This window comes from Daldinia caldariorum (assembly GCF_022478825.1).
Source record: "Daldinia caldariorum strain CBS 122874 unplaced genomic scaffold F4812scaffold_2, whole genome shotgun sequence".
Lineage (NCBI taxonomy): Eukaryota > Fungi > Ascomycota > Sordariomycetes > Xylariales > Hypoxylaceae > Daldinia > Daldinia caldariorum.
In genome coordinates, this window is record NW_025953038.1 from 1,942,919 (window position 1) to 1,960,318 (window position 17,400).

Sequence of the window (17,400 nt, forward strand, 5' to 3'; positions counted from 1 at the left end):
TTTTTTTTTTTTTTTTTTTGCCCCACACAAAAAACACAAAACCAAAAATTTTTTTTTTAAAAATTATTTTTTTTTTTTTTTTTTTTTTTTTTTTTTTTTTTTTTTTTTCCTCGGTTGCGCCGTCTCTTCGGCGAAAAGGGGGCCGCATTCAAAATACATACCCGGTCTACATGTTACAGGCGTTTCGTGTGTTATTCTACCTCTTACCTTTTTGGCGGGGCGAGACCAGGCCAGGCGAGACGAGGCGAGAAATTGATTATCATTTTTTTTGCATCATAGCTAAGAAATGCAGGATAGCTTTCTTTCCTTCGAGGCTTCGCGATTCTGGAGAGCCAAAGCTAGCTTCGGTGTGTGGGGGGATTAGTTGTTATCATGCAAAGAGAGGAAGATTTTTTTTTATTTTATTTTTTTGTTACGCCTCGGGGCGTGTATGTCAGTGTGTGGGCGGGCGGATGACGATTGGTTTTGCGATGATAATGGGACGGCCATAGTCTACTACTCAGGAAAAAGATAGCTCGCCGCAAGGTTTGGTCACACGCAAGAATAACTTAGCATATTTTTATCGCCTTCTCGGCGTGGCGGGTCGCAGGCGAACGCATACGGTCCGCAGGAGACCCGACACGTCTAATAGATTTTGCGCTATGAAATACATTTTGATACCTAACCTGACCTAACCTTGTCTTACTTACTTGTCAATGGGTATTATATTGTGCATACATCATCATACATGATTGCTGGTGACTCGTTTCTTGTCCTTACCGCCTCCGTCCCGTACGTTAGGGGTCCACTCCTTATAGACGTGGCAGTGATGAATCCTATGTGGGAGTGTTTTAGTGTGGCGTTCTAACGCATGGCATATGATACCTATGTGGGCGTGATACTTGTAGCAAAGTGTAACTAGTAAAATATAGAAATAGCTATGACAAATCTGTTCTACAGAATACCATATGAATACCAACAGGTCGTTACTATGTAAGTACCCAGCATGGAAGAGAACACATGTGATTTGGAATTTACCTAAGGAGGTATCTATCAATTTCCAATCTCACTCTCCCCTTTCTGCTTGTTGAACCACCGGGTAAAAAACGAGTTGCCAAATCGGTCGACGGGTAATGCCTTTCAGCCAACCAAATCCCGCGCGTTCCTGAAGATCAATCATATCTAGGTACCTAACATAAGGTACCTCTAAGTCCTAGGTACCTTAACTAAGGTCATGTACCTCGGAGAAAGGGGAAAATGGAAAAGAATCAACGGCTTTGGGTTTTATTTAGCCTTGGTCTGTTTTTAAGCCACACCCAATCCGCCCTTCACGAAGATGCATGAATGAGTTTAATATACTACGGGCCGGCGCATGAATGATCGCAACACGTAGCTGAAGAGGGAAAAAAAAAAAAGAATGATGCCTTCGCCTCAGCTGAGGAGCGAGGGAATTGGTCGCATCGGGGATTCCTTGGCATTTGTTCGGATTATGTTCATGTTATTGATGTGTGTTGGCGTGTATGTATGTCTGCTTATTGTCGTGGGTTAGATTGCATGGTTCCTTTCCTATCCTATGTGCGTTATAACGTACGGGCGGTAGTTATATGCGTGCTTACGCGGCGTGCACTATACTACCTCCCTACCTACTTATGTACCTCAGGTAAGGGGATATATATTAGGTACCTTATATATACTAGTAATATGGTCTTTCGTAAAGCTGGACAAATTGGATGATGGTTGGAGGAAAGTCCTCGATCCGCTGCCGCTCCGAGTTTGTCAGAGATTTTTTTTTAAAGTGCTTACCTCTTTATTCTTCGCTCGGTCCGCGTGATTGGAGACGGCAGATCCGATCACGACAAATCTCACATCTTACCTCATCTCATAGAGATGCCTAATGCTGCTAACATAGTACATGTATACGTGGGTGTGTGTAGGTATGTAAGGTATATACAGGTGCCGAGGGAATTAGTTCTACCTATATAAGAACCAAAAGGAGTACTAATAAATTAACATGTACTTGAACGTATGTGAGCATAATATATACTAAGCTTAGCTTAGCTTATAGCGACCGCCTTGACCATGCAGGATTCGCCAACGGACAAGCCAGGATACCTAGTATAGTTTTGTATGCTCTAGGCGAACATACGGCGTCGTATATAGGTTAGACAAAGCCTGCGACTCAATAAAGGTGGCTTGCGTAGGCGGTTCTTATGCGAGACGGCGGTGAGGATGTAATACTACTTACTCCTGTAACTATGCTTCGTGATTCTGTTTAGTTCTTCGTGTCTTATCTTCTATCTGTAACCTAAATCCGCTTACTGCTTTTGCATAGTGCGCGACGAGATTATATTCACGTGAGATATATATATATGCTTATTATTCCTCGAATCATATGTCTACATATGGGGATTGCTACGATGAAGAGGACTTGCGGCGATGCCCTACTGATTATGCCTACATCAAGTCTTAATAACAAGTATGGTAGCTACTATCGACATTCCGAAATCTTTCCTTTAACCCCTGGCGTAGTAAGGAGCTCCGAGAGTAAAGGGGGAAATGGTGTTTGATGAAATTTCGCCTGTTTGTCTTGATAGTTCGTATATTGGAAGCAATATACACCCAACATTACACAACACCATTGTTTACAGAGTATCACAGACGCGATATTATACTCGGAAATATATTGCTAATCATGACTAACTGTCGCACCAACTCAAGCTTCACGTACCTTTACACCCCCCCCCCCTTTTGTGTATTAGCTTAGGTGAGTATTACTTCTATTTACACATACGCCCCTATAATCTTATAAACCAAAATACCCTCTACCTTAGATAGGAGGTACATAAGGTTAGGTAGTTAGCAGATGTCGAACCTAGCGACGCTCGGGTCGTGATCGGACGTCATATCCGCGTAGGCCGCCCACGTGTTGGCGTGGACGTGCTCGAAGCGGGTGCGCTGCGCGCGGGCGAGCGCCGGGCTGACGAAGACGTGGTCCAGCTCCTGCGCGTTCATGTCGTACAGGTACGTGTACCGCTCGGCGGGCGGGACCCCCGCCGCCTCGTCCAGGTCCGCGAGGCCCGACCGCGAGCCGAACGAGGCCACCGGCGCCGCGAACGCGAACTCGTTGAAGTCGCCGAGCGCCACGACCGCGGCCGCCGGGTCTTCCGAGAGGATCGAGGCCACGAAGGTCTGGTTGCGTTGGCGTTAGTGGTGGGTCTGTCTCTTTTTACACACCTAAGGGATAGGTACTATGTTTGTAAAGGGAGAGAGAGAGAGAGAGCTATAGGCGGAGAGCAAAGCTCGGAAAGAAAGAAAATAAATTAGGTAGGTAGGCAGATAGTTAAAATAGATAAGGTGACTTACGGCTGTAGCCTCGGCCTGCGCAAGCCTGGCCTCCACGCCCCCGTTCACAGGCGGCCGGGCGTCGCCGTGTAGCGAGGAGCTTCCGCCCTTAGAGCCCCAGTGCACGTTCACCGTAAACAGCGTCTTGCTTGCTTTACTTGCTTTACTTGCTTTGCTGCTGCTGCTGTTGTTACTACCACTACCTACCAGCTCCCACGCAGCGGCCAGGGGCTTCCGGCTATTCGTCCAGGCCGCGTTGGACGGGTCCACAAAGCCAGGGTTATACTTGAGCTCGGGGCCGGGGAGCACCTCGTTCGCCGTCGTCGCGTTGCCGGGGTTCGGGTTCCGCAGCCGCAGCCGGTCTGTGCGGTACAGGTACGCGACACGGATGTTGCCGCCGGGGGCGCCGCCGGACTCGTCGTTCAGGGGGCTGATGTACGTGTAGTTGTAGGCGACGCCACCGGCGGCGGCGGTGTTGTTATTGTTGCCGTTGCCGTTGCCGTTGCCGTTGCCGAAGGACCGGATGGCCGCCGCGAGCGCGGCCAGGGTCTCGTCCGCGCCCACGGTGCCGTCGTCCGTCTCGCCGCTGTCGTCCTGGATCTCCTGCACCGCGAGCAGGTCCGGCGTGCGCATGTACTGCACGACGTGCCTCGCCACGGCCTGCACGTGAGCCGCGTCCCCGCCGTACAAGTTCTCTACGTTGTAGCTGCCCATCGTGACGCCCTGGCACGTCCCCTCGCTCACCAGGGACGTCGGCGGAGCCGTCGCGGGAGCGAGCGACTCGACGACGCTGATGTTCGTCAGCGGCAGGATGCGGTAGAACCCGAAGGCTTGGTACACGACCCCGGTGATGGCGTCTAGCTTGTCGCCGAGCTTCGTGTCCTGCGGGTTCTTGGTCCCGTCGAGCGGGCTGCCGATGAGGATGGCCTCGGGATTGCCGTCTGCGGCCGAGACGGTAAGACCCGCGCGGTTATTATCGCCGGTCGTATCCCAGTCCCCGACGATCCACGTGTCTCCATACTTATTGGGTCGGCCGACTGCACGGGGGCTCTCGATCGTGACCAGCTCGCCCATCAGACTCTCCCAGAAATCCAAGCCGTATAACCCGGGTTCTAATAGAGGGTTCTCGACGGAGACCAAGCTCTGGTTGTTCGGCACGGCGAATACGTCGCCGTTGTCGAGACCAGAATACTGTTTTGTCGGCGGCTTGAGGCCCCCTTTGCCGATCACGAGGGGCTCGACCTTCCTTCCTCGTTCTAGGATAGCTCTGACCTTTGGTGACGTGAGTTCTGTCATATACAGATAATCCTTGCTGGTGCGGTACTCGCTGACCTTCCCGTCGACGACTAGAACGTCACCAACACTGATGCTGGCGTTCTTGGCAAGCACCGAGCCGTACGTGTACAAGCCGTCTGAGACGCGCTTATTGCGACTCGGCTTGATGGACCGAAGCCAGATACCATCGGGGCCCTTTGCGGTCACAATCCCCGTGACATTGGTAACAGTTTGGCCATTAAGTGGCGATAGGAAGTGGTCGCCATTGATCTGCGCAATCGACTCTCCAGAAACGCTGGTAGCCACGAGTAAGGGGGCCACAAGCCACCTAAGAAACGAGGTGGTGGTCTTCATTATGGTAGCAGCCCTCCCAACAACTCTGATACCTACCTAGTATACTTGTTACCAAAAAAATGCTGTAACCCTGATACCTCATCCGAATGACGAAGGGGATATTACTATACTATATATACTCCTATCTATGCAGAGGCACCACGTGCATTTCGACGTGCGCATATGAAAAGTGGACGTCTGCTCCGAACCTAGTTATCGCCGGCCTGCAGGAACGCGGGTCTAGATCTAAGCACCACAAGCATTAAGAAGTAAGCCATTGCGATACCTTCCCATTGGCCTCACGCCCACCGAGCTGGGATGGGGGAAGATAACCAGTCGTATCGGCCAATCCAGCCCACGTTGTATGCCTATGAGTCTTGGCAATTTCCAGAAAACGAAGGTGAAAGATACCTACGCTGCAGCTAGGCCGTCGGCGTGCTATCGACCTTGGCATCGGTGAACCAATCTATTGGCACTTTTTGAGATATACTTCAAAGAGGGGGTAGGTAGATAGTAATAATAAACTCCGCCGCAATTTAAAAAGACTTGGATCAACTCAAGGGCAAATGCAACTTGCAAATATACCTAAGGTACCTAACCTAAGGTATACTTGTGATAAAAATCGTGTTCTCATTCTCATTTTCGAATTCAAACAACTCAACTCGCTCGCTCAAGACGAACTTCCAAAGTCAAATAGCCAGGCTGCGGATCCAAGCCAAGTAAAATAATACATAAAGTAATAATCCAAGAGTTCCCTGAATCGCCTGCCCAATGCAAAGTATCTAGTAGATGAATGGCTAAACCGTCGACCACTTTTACACAAGAATAAAAAAAACACAAAATTATGCCCTTAATGACCAAAGGCATTCGACAACCAAAAGGATACATGAGGGTATAATATTCGACAGCAGAAATGAAATGTGAGACTGGTTATCGATCTATTCGAGGGCTGAGTGGGCTTTTGCCGGGTCCTTGTGCCCTCTTCAACGCTCTTAGTTCGTCTTCGAGCTTCCTCCGTACCATTTGTTCCGCCTATAAAATATTAGTAAAATGATACCTATGATTCACCAAAAAAAAAAAAAAGAGGACTGGGGGAACATACCCTTAATTGCTCTTCGTACTTCTTCCTCTCGGCTCTCAGTCCAGACCTGTACGAGTCGGTCAAGTACGAAGTCTTCATAGCACCAGGCGATAGTGGGCCTAAACGCGCCGATCCTAATCGTTCCTTATCGAGCTCCTCTTGTAATTGTTCTTTGTCCTTGCGTAGTCTCGTGATCTCGCGTTCCAGTCTCTCTTCGATCTCGGTGGTCGCTTCATGGAGTCGTTTCTCGAGCTCGTCGTTCATCATATCCTTCTCATCCTTAATCTTGGCACGTTCCGCTCTCACTCGGTCAAGCTCCTCTTCGAGTTCCCCGATCTTCTTCTCGCTCTCAAGCGATTGCTTGACAACATCGGTCAAGTCTTGGGCAGTGGCTTTCAGCTCCTTCTCTAGCATGTCAAGTCTATTCTGCATCTTGGTAGATTCCGAACTGTTGTGTAGAGCTGCAACCTCTGCAGCCCTCTCTTTTCTAGAACCATAGGCGCCGTCGAGTTCGGCCTTGGCAAGAGTGGCTTCCATCTTAAGCTCAGCAACCATGCCCGTCATTTGTTCAAGCTCCTCTTCTTTGGTCTTAAGCTCCTTCTCTTTCTCACCAACAATCTTATCGGCAGCATCCTTAGCATTAATGGCTTCCTGTAACTGCGCAGTGATAGCTGCAACATTGGCCTCCGCCGTTGCTAGGCGCGTCTGAACTTCTCTGGAATTTGCTTCTAGAGACGCAATTTTAGCATTTCGTTCCCTGAGTTGTTCTCGTGCCTCATCCATAACGGTGGATTCTTCTTCTCGGCTGTTCTGCAACTCTTCAAGGTCCTGCAAGGCTTGTGAGAGCTGCGATCGGACATTGTCTGTTTCCTTCTTTGCTTGGTGAAGTAATTCTTTGGCCTCCTCCAATTCCTCAATCTTGTCCCTTATCGCTTGGTCTTTTTCCGAGTCAGATCTGCTGTTGAGTTCGCGCTGCTGTTTGATTTGACGTTTCAGAACACCCTTTTGCTCTTGTAATTTTGTAGCCTGCCGGTATAGCCACTGAATCTTAATCGAGAAAGCTGACAGTGAGTATTGTTCGTCAAAGTCGAAAGATTCGCCGTCAGACATATCATCCTCATCTGGTTCCAAACCTTTTTCCATGCGAGTTTTTCGCCGTTCCTGTTTCCGTTTTCGTAAATCGGCATATCCTGATTGGATAGTGTTCCATAGTCCCGTGAGAACTGTTTCATACTGTTCGCCCTCGCCTTTGGTAGCAGAGTTTGCATTGGCTGCATCCGCAGCTCGGCGCAGCTCGTTCTCGATAGGTGGTAACGAGTCCCTCAAATACTTAAGCTGCTCATCGACACCCAGTTCAGCATCCGGTGGTGGCGGATGATCCGCATTAGCTCCCAGGAGTATATTTTGAATTTCGGCGTTGAGTGTCCGTATCTTCTCTGCCAATTCAAAGCTATTACCTTGGCTTCCAGCAATGGCGATCAAACCGTTTTCGAGGTAATCCAGATGGCTACCGATCATTTCACCAGGTTCAAGCTGGCCTGTTGGAATAGCTCCGTAAGTGCTGTTCTTTGTTGGATCTGCGCTTATAACAATTTCACGTAGCCGGTAATTGATATGTTCCAGTTTTTCTTCTGTGCCGGAAATCAAGCTCCAAGGGTTTGAACTCTGACTTTTGAGCTCGTCGATTTGTGCTTGAAGCGCTCGGTTCTCTTCACGTAGTCTCTCGGTCTCTTCCGTCAGCTGCTTATTCTGTCCCCGAACCGGTGACTTCAGGGGAATTTCAATAGGATTTTGCCGGGTTCGATCCTCGACTCGTTCGGACAGGTCAAATGATCGGTATAGACTTGCTTCGTCAAAGATGAGGCCGTCTTCCAAGAAGTCCATGTTAAAGCTGTCACGGGCATTCGATGTAGTATACATGCTCTCGGGACTAGCGGGAACGCCGTTGAGAAGAGGAACTCTTGGGGACTTGGCATTTGTTCTGTTGCTTGATTTGTGCGTAAGCTGAAGAATGCCAGCAGTGTGTTCCAACAGCCTCCTTTGGGGCTCCATGACGCGCTTCTCCAATGCCCATAGTTCGGATTCTAGGTCCTCGCATTTCTTCTGAATCGTACTGAGTTCATGTTCAGCCTCCCGCGCAGCATCAGTTGATCCACTATGTTGATGACCTAGGAGACTCCTTCTCTTGGAATCAACTTTTGTTGGGGAATACAACTTGGACATTGACATAGCAGCATCACGATATTTGGACTGGATAGCAAGGTTCGACCTAGTCTGTTCGATTCGCTGATTTAAGACTTGACATTGTTTCTTAAGATCGTCTACTTCCTCCGGAGATAATATCTCATATTCTTTGCTGTCGAGTAAGGCGGTCTCGGTGAGTAAATGTACCTGGACTGGATCTTTCAGGTCGACTAGCACTGAGCTCTGCACGCGCTCCGGGTTCGGCTAGTCGGGGTTTTAGCACAAAGAAGAAAATTGATACGATATTTCTCCAGATGGGAGTGGATTATAATATGCTTACTGGGTTGAATCGCGGTTTTTCTCTTTCAAAGTCATCAAGACCATCTTGCTGATAGGAGTCAACTAGTGCTGAACTCTTTGATGGAACTCTAGGGCGTAGCGGTGGCGGGCCTCCGTCAAAGCTATCATACCCGCGGTTCGCGAACCCGTTCATGTTTGTTACTTCCGAGTATACGGGCTGGTTGTCAAATGCATTATACAATATGAAGTATCACGTGAGAGTAGCGCTGCTCGTAAGTTTATTATGGTTGTATCGGTCAAATCGTTGAATTAGTACTATGTACTCGGCGCAAGATCGAGTCGCTAGTCGGTCCAACAGAGTCCAATTTGAATCAGCAGAAATAAGGGACGCTTGCTCAAATAGAAAGAGACGGAATCCAAGAAGAATTCACTGGGGAAAAAAATGGCGCGAGAAATATTGAATGCAAGTTAGAGCCCAAAAATGCGATGGTGAATCGAGTTGTCTGGTAATTGGATGGAAAAGGAGTTTTTGTCGATTAAAGAATCTACAACGGGTTGCATGGGCTAGCTGATTATCCCGATAACTTAAAATTAAATAGCCTTGCACTTTGTATACCCGCTCCATAATTAAGCGAAGCGCGAGCTTATGTGGCTGGGTCGCGGGTGAGTATTAGGTACGTAGTACATTAGATACCTACCGAATGACGGGTCTACCTGGTATGAATTTTACACAACTCCTTACAAGGTACCTAGTCATTATGTACTCGGCTTTTCCCCTTATGTTCTCCACGTTTTTATTTGAGGCGACATTTAAAAATACATGACGTATCCACGATATACTGCAGCCGACTAGTGTATCTTATCCCCTGCCGTAGTATACTACGTATAATACAATGTATAAGCGCTTACCAAAGAGGCTGGAGATAATATTTCATTGCATGCATCAAACCATGTATTTGAGATCTACTAAATACATATTTATGGCTGATCTGTCTAGACTACCTATGTTCATTGGCACAGTCATCTGTTACACATGGACGGTCGCTATAGCCTATAATGCTCAGATTTTCTATATACCTGTCATTAAATATCGCGCCCAGTCGTAAAAGCCTCTAGGGGCCGAACACGTTAAACCCAAGGGCGACAACGATAAAATACCTAGGTACCTAGGCAAGCACTGAGGCTCTTTTTATTTACTTCCCAAGAGGTCTAAAATGCCCCTTGGAACTGATCTATAACTTGTTGACCCATTGTTCTGCGCCTTCCACCTTCGCCATCCGCTTGACTCTGTGCGCCGCTCGTTGAGGCTGTAGATGCGCCTTCTCCCTCGAGTCTTCTTCGCAATCCTTCAAATTCTTGGCTTCTTCTCTGGGTTCGCATTCCCACAACCCATCCCGGTAACCGCCATCTTATGAGTGATGGTGGTAGAACTTCCATCCTCCATGAAAGACCCACCATCCATCCAATTAGGGCACCGAGTAGAGATCCAGGCCACTGAAAGAGAGCAAGCTGGAATGCAAGGAGGTATCGGTACGACTTGTCAGAGAACGTAATGCCTTGTGTCGAATCGTCTGTTGGGGCAGACACCGATGTAGCTATCTTATATTTGTAGATTGGTGGAATCATGGCGTGATATTGAGCTAGAATCGCAAATATTATAGGTGTAGGTCCAGCAGGGAGGTAGTTGAAGAGCCCCAACGTAAGTGGCCTCAGAAAGAGAGCCAAAGCAGCGGGGGTCAACCAGCTTGTGAGCAGCAAGGTAACGAACACGAACGTCTATATAACATAACATATTAGTCGTTGACTAGCTGGACACACCAATCTTGTCAATAATGATATGCTCTTACCGCGAACTTTCTAGGTCCCCATAGCCTCTCAACTGCTCTCATATTGTATAGGGTCATGGCAGCAAATAACACCTCGGTCGAATTGGTGTAGCACAGTTGGTAAATGAGAGTCCTCCATGTCTGATGGAATTGCCAGAGATGCAAGTCAACTAGGATATAGAAGTAGTGCTTGATATCAAGGAGGCTGACGGCTATGGAAATCCCAATCAGCCCGTAAACAAGACTGCGCGTCACCGGCGCATTCGTGAAGGACATGATGTCAACCCGAGGTCCCACGATAACTATCAGCGCATTGTAGATCGTTCCATCAATAGCCCAATGCAGCACCAGATCGATTCTGGTCAATGATAAAATTACTGTCGAACCCTATATTAGTAGGTGCAGCATATGTACAAGGCGGTTTGTTCTTGTTTAATAAATGGGGGATTGCCCGGCCGGGAGAATTGAACATGTGTAAGTACCTGCGTATTTTCAATCGGCGATCCTAGTCGGATAGGTATCTTTAAGTTTATGGCCAGGGTGTCTTAACGGCTAGTTAATATGCTTTGTTGCATAATGTATTTACCAATCCAGCATTTCTGATATTAACTGACAGGGTCAAGGATCCACCTGGGCAGTGGCAGCTGAAACTCAATTTCATGAACCGTTATCGATAAGTGTTGTCCCAGCCCAGCTCTTGCAGCTAAGCCTCAATGTTGTCAATCATATCATTCACAAGTTCAATTCATACATAACAGCTCACAGCCACCGCCTTCGTCGTTATTGCCTATACGATGCAAAAGGAATAACTTTTTTTTTCTTTTTCTTTAATCACTTTCTGCATTTGTCTATTTCTCTCTTATACTAGACTTCGTTAGCTAAGCACGTAATTGTCTCTCGTTTTCATTATCGAATTCAACCATGTCCGACCTTTACCTATCTCATTTCAGGAATTGGATCCTCAAATCACCTCCGGCAGAATGGGCTATTAGAAATACCCGAGAACTGCTCATAGGTACCCTAAAACAAGGTCCCATACCTCAGCACGTCGCTTTCGAAATGGATGGAAACAGGCGCTTCGCTAAGAACCACAAGATCGAAGCTATAGAAGGCCACCACTTGGGGTTTGAAGCCTTAGCGAGAGTGCTTGAGATATGCTACAAGTGTGGAGTCAAGGTTGTGACCGTATATGCGTTCAGTATCGAAAACTTTAATCGACCTAGGCACGAAGTCAGTGGTCTGATGGCAATGGCTAAAGTCAAACTGCAACAGCTGGTTCAGCATGGCGAGCTGCTAGACCGGTATGGTGCTGGTATTCGAGTACTAGGGGAACGTGATTTGATCCCAGATGATGTATTGCCCTACGTCGATCAAGCCATTGATATGACGAAACATAATAAGGAGTAAGTATCTTCTCATATAAATTCACTGAAGCGATTGCTAATCATATGTCTTAGTGCCGTGCTTAACATATGCTTCCCTTATACATCCAGGGCTGAAATGACCAGCGCAATAAAAGCCACAGTAGACGAATACACAACATCGCCTCGATTAACGAACACGCCGTTCTCACAGTCACGAATCACACAGAAGATAAGATCTAACAGGTCGAAAAAGTCAGACACTTCTTCGGCTGTGGATTCTTCTTTAGATGAAAATGGCGTATCGGACATGGATGATTCCATGTCTTCAACTACAGCCCTGGATCCGGATTCGCCGCCTCTACAGTCAACACCAGTGAAACCTACCAGGTACCTAAATCCGGAAAACATCACAGCTGAGACTATTAATAGTCATACTTATACTGCCAAGTGCCCGCCGTTGGACATTTTCGTTCGGACTAGTGGTGTTACGAGATTGAGTGATTTCATGTTGTGGCAGTGCCATGAGAATACGCAGATATTCTTTCTGAAGTGTCTCTGGCCCGAGTTTGATTTATGGCACTTTATTCCTATCCTTTTGGAATGGCAGTGGCGACAAAAGAAGTTGATGGAGAAGGAGGCATCGCGGAAATGATTGAACAAACGGTGCAGCATACCCCCTTTATATTGCCTTTATACTGGCGTTGAGAGGCGTATTAGTTCGAGATTATTTTAGCGGCAGTGATACATGTCAGCGGCTGAATTTAGTGACCTAGGATAAATAATGTATTGTAGAAAACAGTCTTCTCTTCTGATGTCTGTGAACATTATTGGAAATAAGGTCAGGACAGATTCGTACCAGACCTAAAAACTTGCAACGTTGACAGAGACTTGCCGAACTTGTTGCATGCGGTAAAACACGGGTTATGTAACGTGTTCGCGGACATATGTACCGAGGCTTGCAGGGACTCAGGTTCGAGAGGAGAGAGCCAAAGTCTTGGCTGTTGAAGTCATTATTTTCTTATCTTATCGGTTCTGTATACGGATTAATTACCGGATCAATTGTTGCTTTTGTTTTCTGGGCTGTTTATAGATGACTACCCAATCAAGGTAATCGAAATGCAGGTTCCGTGCTTAGTACAAGTAGTACAAGCCCACATTACTTAGTTGGAAGGGCTGCCCGCCGATAGAAACCCGCGCGCAAAATGGTGTCTTAGCAACTAAAGGCTCAGCGGTGCATACTGCTACTTTCTAGCCAACTGAATTAAATCAATCTCAATCTCATCCATTCGGTCGTCCACATCATCGTAGTAGTTTTGCGCCTCTAACCCCTTCTATGAAGCTCTTCCCGCATTTTCCTTTATACTACTTCTACTAACATCCTTCTATTTTATACCCAAAATGACATAAACTTCATTTATTGAAGCTTCCTGTCAACCCGCTCCCTTCGCAAAGCCCTCGAATCTCTACAAGAAGAAATCTACTTTCCACCTTCTCGCGTCTCCCATCTCGATCAACCCTCCCATTTACAAACCACAAACCACACAAAAAAACAAGAAACCAAGATGAAGACTGCTAAATTACCCCAAGCAGATGCTGGCCCATCCTCAAATAGAAGAGCACAACCTGTTCGCCAAACTCGAGCAAATCCCCCGCGAACGTCGTCCGGCACAACCCGTACTTTTGCTGGCAGAGATTCGCTTGGAGGCGGTCACAGTCATGATCAACCTATTGAGATTTTCCCCGCAATTACATACTTCACCGATGCCATAACATCGCTACCTAAAGATCTTGTCCGACATTTCACTCTCCTAAAAGAAGTCGACGCTAAGATATTCGCTCCCGAAGAAACCCTCTTTCACCTTGTCGATGCCGTTCTCAAGTCGACCCCCGCTGAGCCTAGGAGCGTCAATGATGCATCCAGCAGTAGTGCCGCCGCCTCTACGCCGATGAGCGCTCAGAACAGCTCGAGTGGGTTTGCCGCGAACGGCAATCCTAGGTCGACTGATGACAACTACAGTTCCGCCGTCTTTAATCCGAGTAATCTTCAGCGGCGCCAACTATTTCATCAAACTGCCCTCAAAGTGCAAGAAATGCTAGTGTCCCTAGAAGAAAAAAACCACGTTATATCGACTGCGAATGAGGCGCTATCTAAACAACTAGCTCGGATCAATGATGTCTGGCCGCATCTCGAGGGTGAATTCAGCGATGAAGCAAAATGGGGTAGTACTACACACTGGGCCTATCCAGAGAATAGGATCAATCGAGCAAACCAAGCTGAACGATCGCGACGAGACGGAGCAGCTACTATCACAGCTGCGGCCCAACAGGTTGCAGAAGAAGCTGCAGCACGAAGTGACGCGAGAAAGCAAGCGCTCATGGCTAGGAAGGGGCTTAAGCATCACCAACATCAAGACTCGGATCTAGATGACCACGAGAACAAGCATAGAGGAGAATCGACAAAAAAGACAGCTGCCAATAACCATGGTAGTAAGGCTCGAAAAGCCGCCGAAACAGCTGCGCCTGTGGGACTAGGTATTACTTCAGGTGCTGCTACGAATACTCCCAATGGGAATCCCCCATCCAAAAGACGAAAGGTTGAGGCAAATAAACCAGCTAATGGAGGGCAACCGATGGAACGCGCAATGAGTTCTGTCTTTGGCAACAACAATACGACGAAGCCCAAAAACTCTAGCCCAAGGGCAACGCCTGCACCTGAACCACCGAAGAAGAGAAAGGCTCTTCCAACAGTGAACGGTGCCTCAAAAAAGAGGTGAGCATATCACATCCCCTACCTCTACTAGCCTCCAGCCGTTTTCGTTAACTAACTCGGAAATTCTCTCCTAGCAAAACGACCGCCGCAGCTGCCACACATTCTCCTTCTATCGCCGCGTCTCCAATCCAACCAAATTTCGACCCAAAAGTGGTGGCACGAGGGTCTCCTGCACCCTCAGCGACTTCAGCACGCCCTGCATCATCGCGAGCCAGGCAAAACTCGATACAGTCCAATGTAGAGAACAGTCGACAGCGGCCAACTTCATCTGCTTCGAACAGACCAAATGGTGTAGCTACTACAACTCCAGAGCTCACTGTGAGCAATAATGGTGTTCGGCCCCCGCCTGATACTAAGCCAATCAAAGAAACCCTAGCAACAGTGAAAATTGAAGCCTCTAGGGAAGAAACGGTTCTTGCCATCGCCAGTACTAGTGCCGTTACTACAAATGGCAAGGCCATGTCCAAAGGCGACGACGCAGAACCTAAAGGTGATGCTGTACACACTCCCTCGACAGCATCTACAACAGTTGTCACCACCAAGAGCGGACGAGCTAGTAAACCATCAACACCAGCATTAGGATCGTTCCCAGACCCGCCGCCGAGGTCGCGGTCATCTCGAAATGCGTCGACTACCAACGGGAAAAGAAGCCACAAGAAAGGTGCGGCTCAGCAACTCGCAGCTCGGCTCGCAAACGAGGGTACGAACGGAAGTGTACAAGGCGACGACGACGGTGATGTTGATGCTGACGAGCCATTATACTGCTATTGCAATGGCGTCAGTTATGGTGAGATGGTCGCATGCGACGCGGATGATTGTGAACGAGAGTGGTTCCATCTTGATTGCGTCGGCCTCAGGGCAGCCCCACCGTCGAATAGTAAGTTTGCCCAAAAGTCTCCGGTATCAAGTACCATAGCGCGTTAGCTAACAGTTTCTTAGTGAAATGGTACTGCGATAATTGCAAGGACCGCATGAGGACTGGGAAGAAAGTCAATGGTAGATGATGTGCTTTTTTCCCTACGCATTTGCTTCAAAAGGTAGAACCAACTGCCTACGTAGAATCCATGGAGTTCACGGTGTTTATCTAGCCAGGGCATATGGGGGTTGGGGATGTAACAGGACCTCACACATATTGGCGTCTCGGGACTTGAAGCTTCTGGTCGGGAGCTCCTAAAGTAATCACGATATTATTTTGGGGTGCTACTTTGCTAGGTACCTAAGTAAGGAGTTGGCATGGTGCTGATGGGTTGTCTTTAGCTCGGAATATTCTTTGGGGAAATTCGGCATGCCAATGAGAACATGGGTTAGATACATTATTATATGTACCTAGGTAGATATTGGCGTTTCTCATTCTGTACATCGTGTTGTGGCTCTTAGCTTGGAGAGCTACTTAACTGGGGAACATATGTACATCCATCCATCCATCCATATTGATAGTACTACTATTCAGTACTGCACTGCAAGTATGTATTAAACATGTAAGTGAGACTAGGTCCTAAGCAGCCGAACAATATATAAATTAGGTATATGTGATTATGGAATTGTTGGTATTCTTTAGTTTAAGGGGGTACACTTAGTGGAAGTCTACCTTAGGTACCCCCCTTAATGTACCTTGGGTAAGTTTAGGTAACATTTCGTTGTCAGGTACCTAAGCTTTCCCTTTAAGACCGGAACATGAGCCGCAATGTTGAACATGGAGTAGACGGTATGCAAAGTGATTGGCTCCTCCGGAATTCAACGAAACGGGAGGCTATTTCCCCGCAAACAAACGATGCACCACGCACCACCATCTAACTAAATCCTGCAGGTCCAGCATGTATCAATTGCTTAGCTAGATCGGTACACCCGGTTTCTGCAGACAAGGGATACATATAATTAGGGGGCTAACACCTAATAATAATCATAAAACTTGCCGAGGATTTTTGAAAATCGTATGGTTATTCCTAGAACGTCCAATCCGCCCTGAATGGCTCTTTTCCTTAAGGCCACGTTTAAGGCCACGTGAGCTCAGTTGCACATGTCCCAAGAGAACAAGGGGTCTGTCTAATTGCGTTCAAGGAATGGAGCTCACGATATTAGCATCGGTTTGAGCCGGCCAAGGCAAAAAAGGCAGGGGCGGTCAAAGACTTGTTGAAGGTCTGATGTTCATATACTATTGTTCTCCTTCTTTACGGATTACTATTATTCGATTAGCATGATCGATCTAGGCTATGAGGATTATGAATTATGATCATTTAACCGCCTCGAATAAGGGTATCTTAAGTAATAGGTAACTAGAGAGAATACCTAGGAGACGAAAACATCTAATCACGGGGCATAAGATCACAACATCACTCGTCATATCCTAAGATAATGACAAAGAACCCTTCAATTATGAGGTACCTAGTAAGACGTAATTTCAGCTTTGCGATATCGCAGCCAGATGGAGGTTCGGGTTAAGCATCGTAAATGAAGTCTCTGAGTAAGAAACGAGCAGATCATACTCATTCAGTGGTTTTCTTTTCTTTTCTTTTTTCTCATCAGCCGCCACTATCCTCAGATACTACCTCGAAAGTATTCCGGAGGGGACAGGGCTCAATTTGGTATACGAGATGAATCCGCTCGCGATTTTATTAACCAAAGGTTTAAGTACAAGTAAGGCAAGTGCATGCAGTAATGTAGTATAGGTACATTATGTTATGTACGTTACCTAGTACCGCGTGAATTGTATAGTAATAAAATCCGGGGAAAGGAGAAGGAACGGGCTTAATACTGGAATTAGCCAAGAATATTAACAACGGACCACTCAGCATTGCAGTAACTAACCTCCTACCTAAGGTAAACAACTACCTACCTGCCTGCCTACCTAGGTACACCCAGCCAACGAACGGGGTTACGACACTAAACTTTCGCTAGACTCGGCTAGCTTTAGATTTTTAGAGTAGGTAGGGACAGAGGAAAGTTAGC

The 17,400-nt window shown here is 47.3% G+C and overlaps 6 protein-coding genes across 6 annotated transcripts in view; 3 read left to right on the plus strand and 3 right to left on the minus strand.

Annotated features, from left to right (window-relative positions):
• F4812DRAFT_414599 (uncharacterized protein) overlaps positions 1–669 on the plus strand; it is a 991-nt gene extending 322 nt beyond the window's left edge. The window contains exon 2 of the mRNA XM_047932898.1: positions 77–669. Within this exon, the coding sequence (XP_047793881.1) occupies positions 77–491 (415 nt within the window). The 3' untranslated portion in view covers positions 492–669. The remainder of the gene's footprint in view (positions 1–76) is intronic.
• A 1,969-nt stretch (positions 670–2,638) lies between these two features.
• Positions 2,639–5,592, minus strand: F4812DRAFT_414601 (endonuclease/exonuclease/phosphatase family protein). The gene is made up of 2 exons (XM_047932899.1): positions 3,343–5,592; positions 2,639–3,168 (listed from the first exon to the last, which is right to left on the minus strand). The coding sequence occupies exons 1-2, from the start codon at positions 4,948–4,950 to the stop codon at positions 2,836–2,838; spliced, it is 1,941 nt and encodes a 646-aa protein (XP_047793882.1). The 5' UTR covers positions 4,951–5,592; the 3' UTR covers positions 2,639–2,835.
• F4812DRAFT_414602 (Up-regulated during septation-domain-containing protein) lies at positions 5,513–9,096 on the minus strand. Its single transcript, XM_047932900.1, has 3 exons — positions 8,535–9,096; positions 6,032–8,458; positions 5,513–5,961 (listed from the first exon to the last, which is right to left on the minus strand). The coding sequence occupies exons 1-3, from the start codon at positions 8,685–8,687 to the stop codon at positions 5,860–5,862; spliced, it is 2,682 nt and encodes an 893-aa protein (XP_047793883.1). The 5' UTR covers positions 8,688–9,096; the 3' UTR covers positions 5,513–5,859.
• A 380-nt stretch (positions 9,097–9,476) lies between these two features.
• Positions 9,477–10,793, minus strand: F4812DRAFT_414604 (uncharacterized protein). The gene is made up of 2 exons (XM_047932901.1): positions 10,342–10,793; positions 9,477–10,270 (listed from the first exon to the last, which is right to left on the minus strand). Exons 1-2 carry the CDS (start codon positions 10,594–10,596, stop codon positions 9,704–9,706), a joined length of 822 nt encoding a protein of 273 aa, XP_047793884.1. The 5' UTR covers positions 10,597–10,793; the 3' UTR covers positions 9,477–9,703.
• A 185-nt stretch (positions 10,794–10,978) lies between these two features.
• Positions 10,979–12,482, plus strand: F4812DRAFT_184225 (Undecaprenyl diphosphate synthase). The gene is made up of 2 exons (XM_047930056.1): positions 10,979–11,723; positions 11,778–12,482. Exons 1-2 carry the CDS (start codon positions 11,242–11,244, stop codon positions 12,334–12,336), a joined length of 1,041 nt encoding a protein of 346 aa, XP_047793885.1. The 5' UTR covers positions 10,979–11,241; the 3' UTR covers positions 12,337–12,482.
• A 388-nt stretch (positions 12,483–12,870) lies between these two features.
• Positions 12,871–16,007, plus strand: F4812DRAFT_414607 (uncharacterized protein). The gene is made up of 3 exons (XM_047932902.1): positions 12,871–14,454; positions 14,529–15,331; positions 15,394–16,007. The coding sequence occupies exons 1-3, from the start codon at positions 13,247–13,249 to the stop codon at positions 15,456–15,458; spliced, it is 2,076 nt and encodes a 691-aa protein (XP_047793886.1). The 5' UTR covers positions 12,871–13,246; the 3' UTR covers positions 15,459–16,007.
• Positions 16,008–17,400: the final 1,393 nt, after the last annotated feature.

Bases quoted from the DNA above. Each gene is read 5' to 3' on its own strand.
- F4812DRAFT_414602 (XM_047932900.1), bottom strand. From the start codon at position 8,687: ATGAACGGGTTCGCGAACCGCGGGTATGATAGCTTTGACGGAGGCCCG. The intron at 8,459-8,534 runs GTAAGCATATTA...AACCCCGACTAG, and splicing joins AAAAACCGCGATTCAACCCA to CCGAACCCGGAGCGCGTGCA. The intron at 5,962-6,031 runs GTATGTTCCCCC...AATATTTTATAG, and splicing joins AGTACGAAGAGCAATTAAGG to GCGGAACAAATGGTACGGAG.
- F4812DRAFT_414604 (XM_047932901.1), bottom strand. From the start codon at position 10,596: ATGTCCTTCACGAATGCGCCGGTGACGCGCAGTCTTGTTTACGGGCTG. The intron at 10,271-10,341 runs GTAAGAGCATAT...TATGTTATATAG, and splicing joins GGGGACCTAGAAAGTTCGCG to ACGTTCGTGTTCGTTACCTT.
- F4812DRAFT_184225 (XM_047930056.1), top strand. From the start codon at position 11,242: ATGTCCGACCTTTACCTATCTCATTTCAGGAATTGGATCCTCAAATCA. The intron at 11,724-11,777 runs GTAAGTATCTTC...CATATGTCTTAG, and splicing joins ATGACGAAACATAATAAGGA to TGCCGTGCTTAACATATGCT.
- F4812DRAFT_414601 (XM_047932899.1), bottom strand. From the start codon at position 4,950: ATGAAGACCACCACCTCGTTTCTTAGGTGGCTTGTGGCCCCCTTACTC. The intron at 3,169-3,342 runs GTAAGTCACCTT...CAACGCAACCAG, and splicing joins CGCAGGCCGAGGCTACAGCC to ACCTTCGTGGCCTCGATCCT.
- F4812DRAFT_414607 (XM_047932902.1), top strand. From the start codon at position 13,247: ATGAAGACTGCTAAATTACCCCAAGCAGATGCTGGCCCATCCTCAAAT. The intron at 14,455-14,528 runs GTGAGCATATCA...ATTCTCTCCTAG, and splicing joins AACGGTGCCTCAAAAAAGAG to CAAAACGACCGCCGCAGCTG. The intron at 15,332-15,393 runs GTAAGTTTGCCC...ACAGTTTCTTAG, and splicing joins GGCAGCCCCACCGTCGAATA to TGAAATGGTACTGCGATAAT.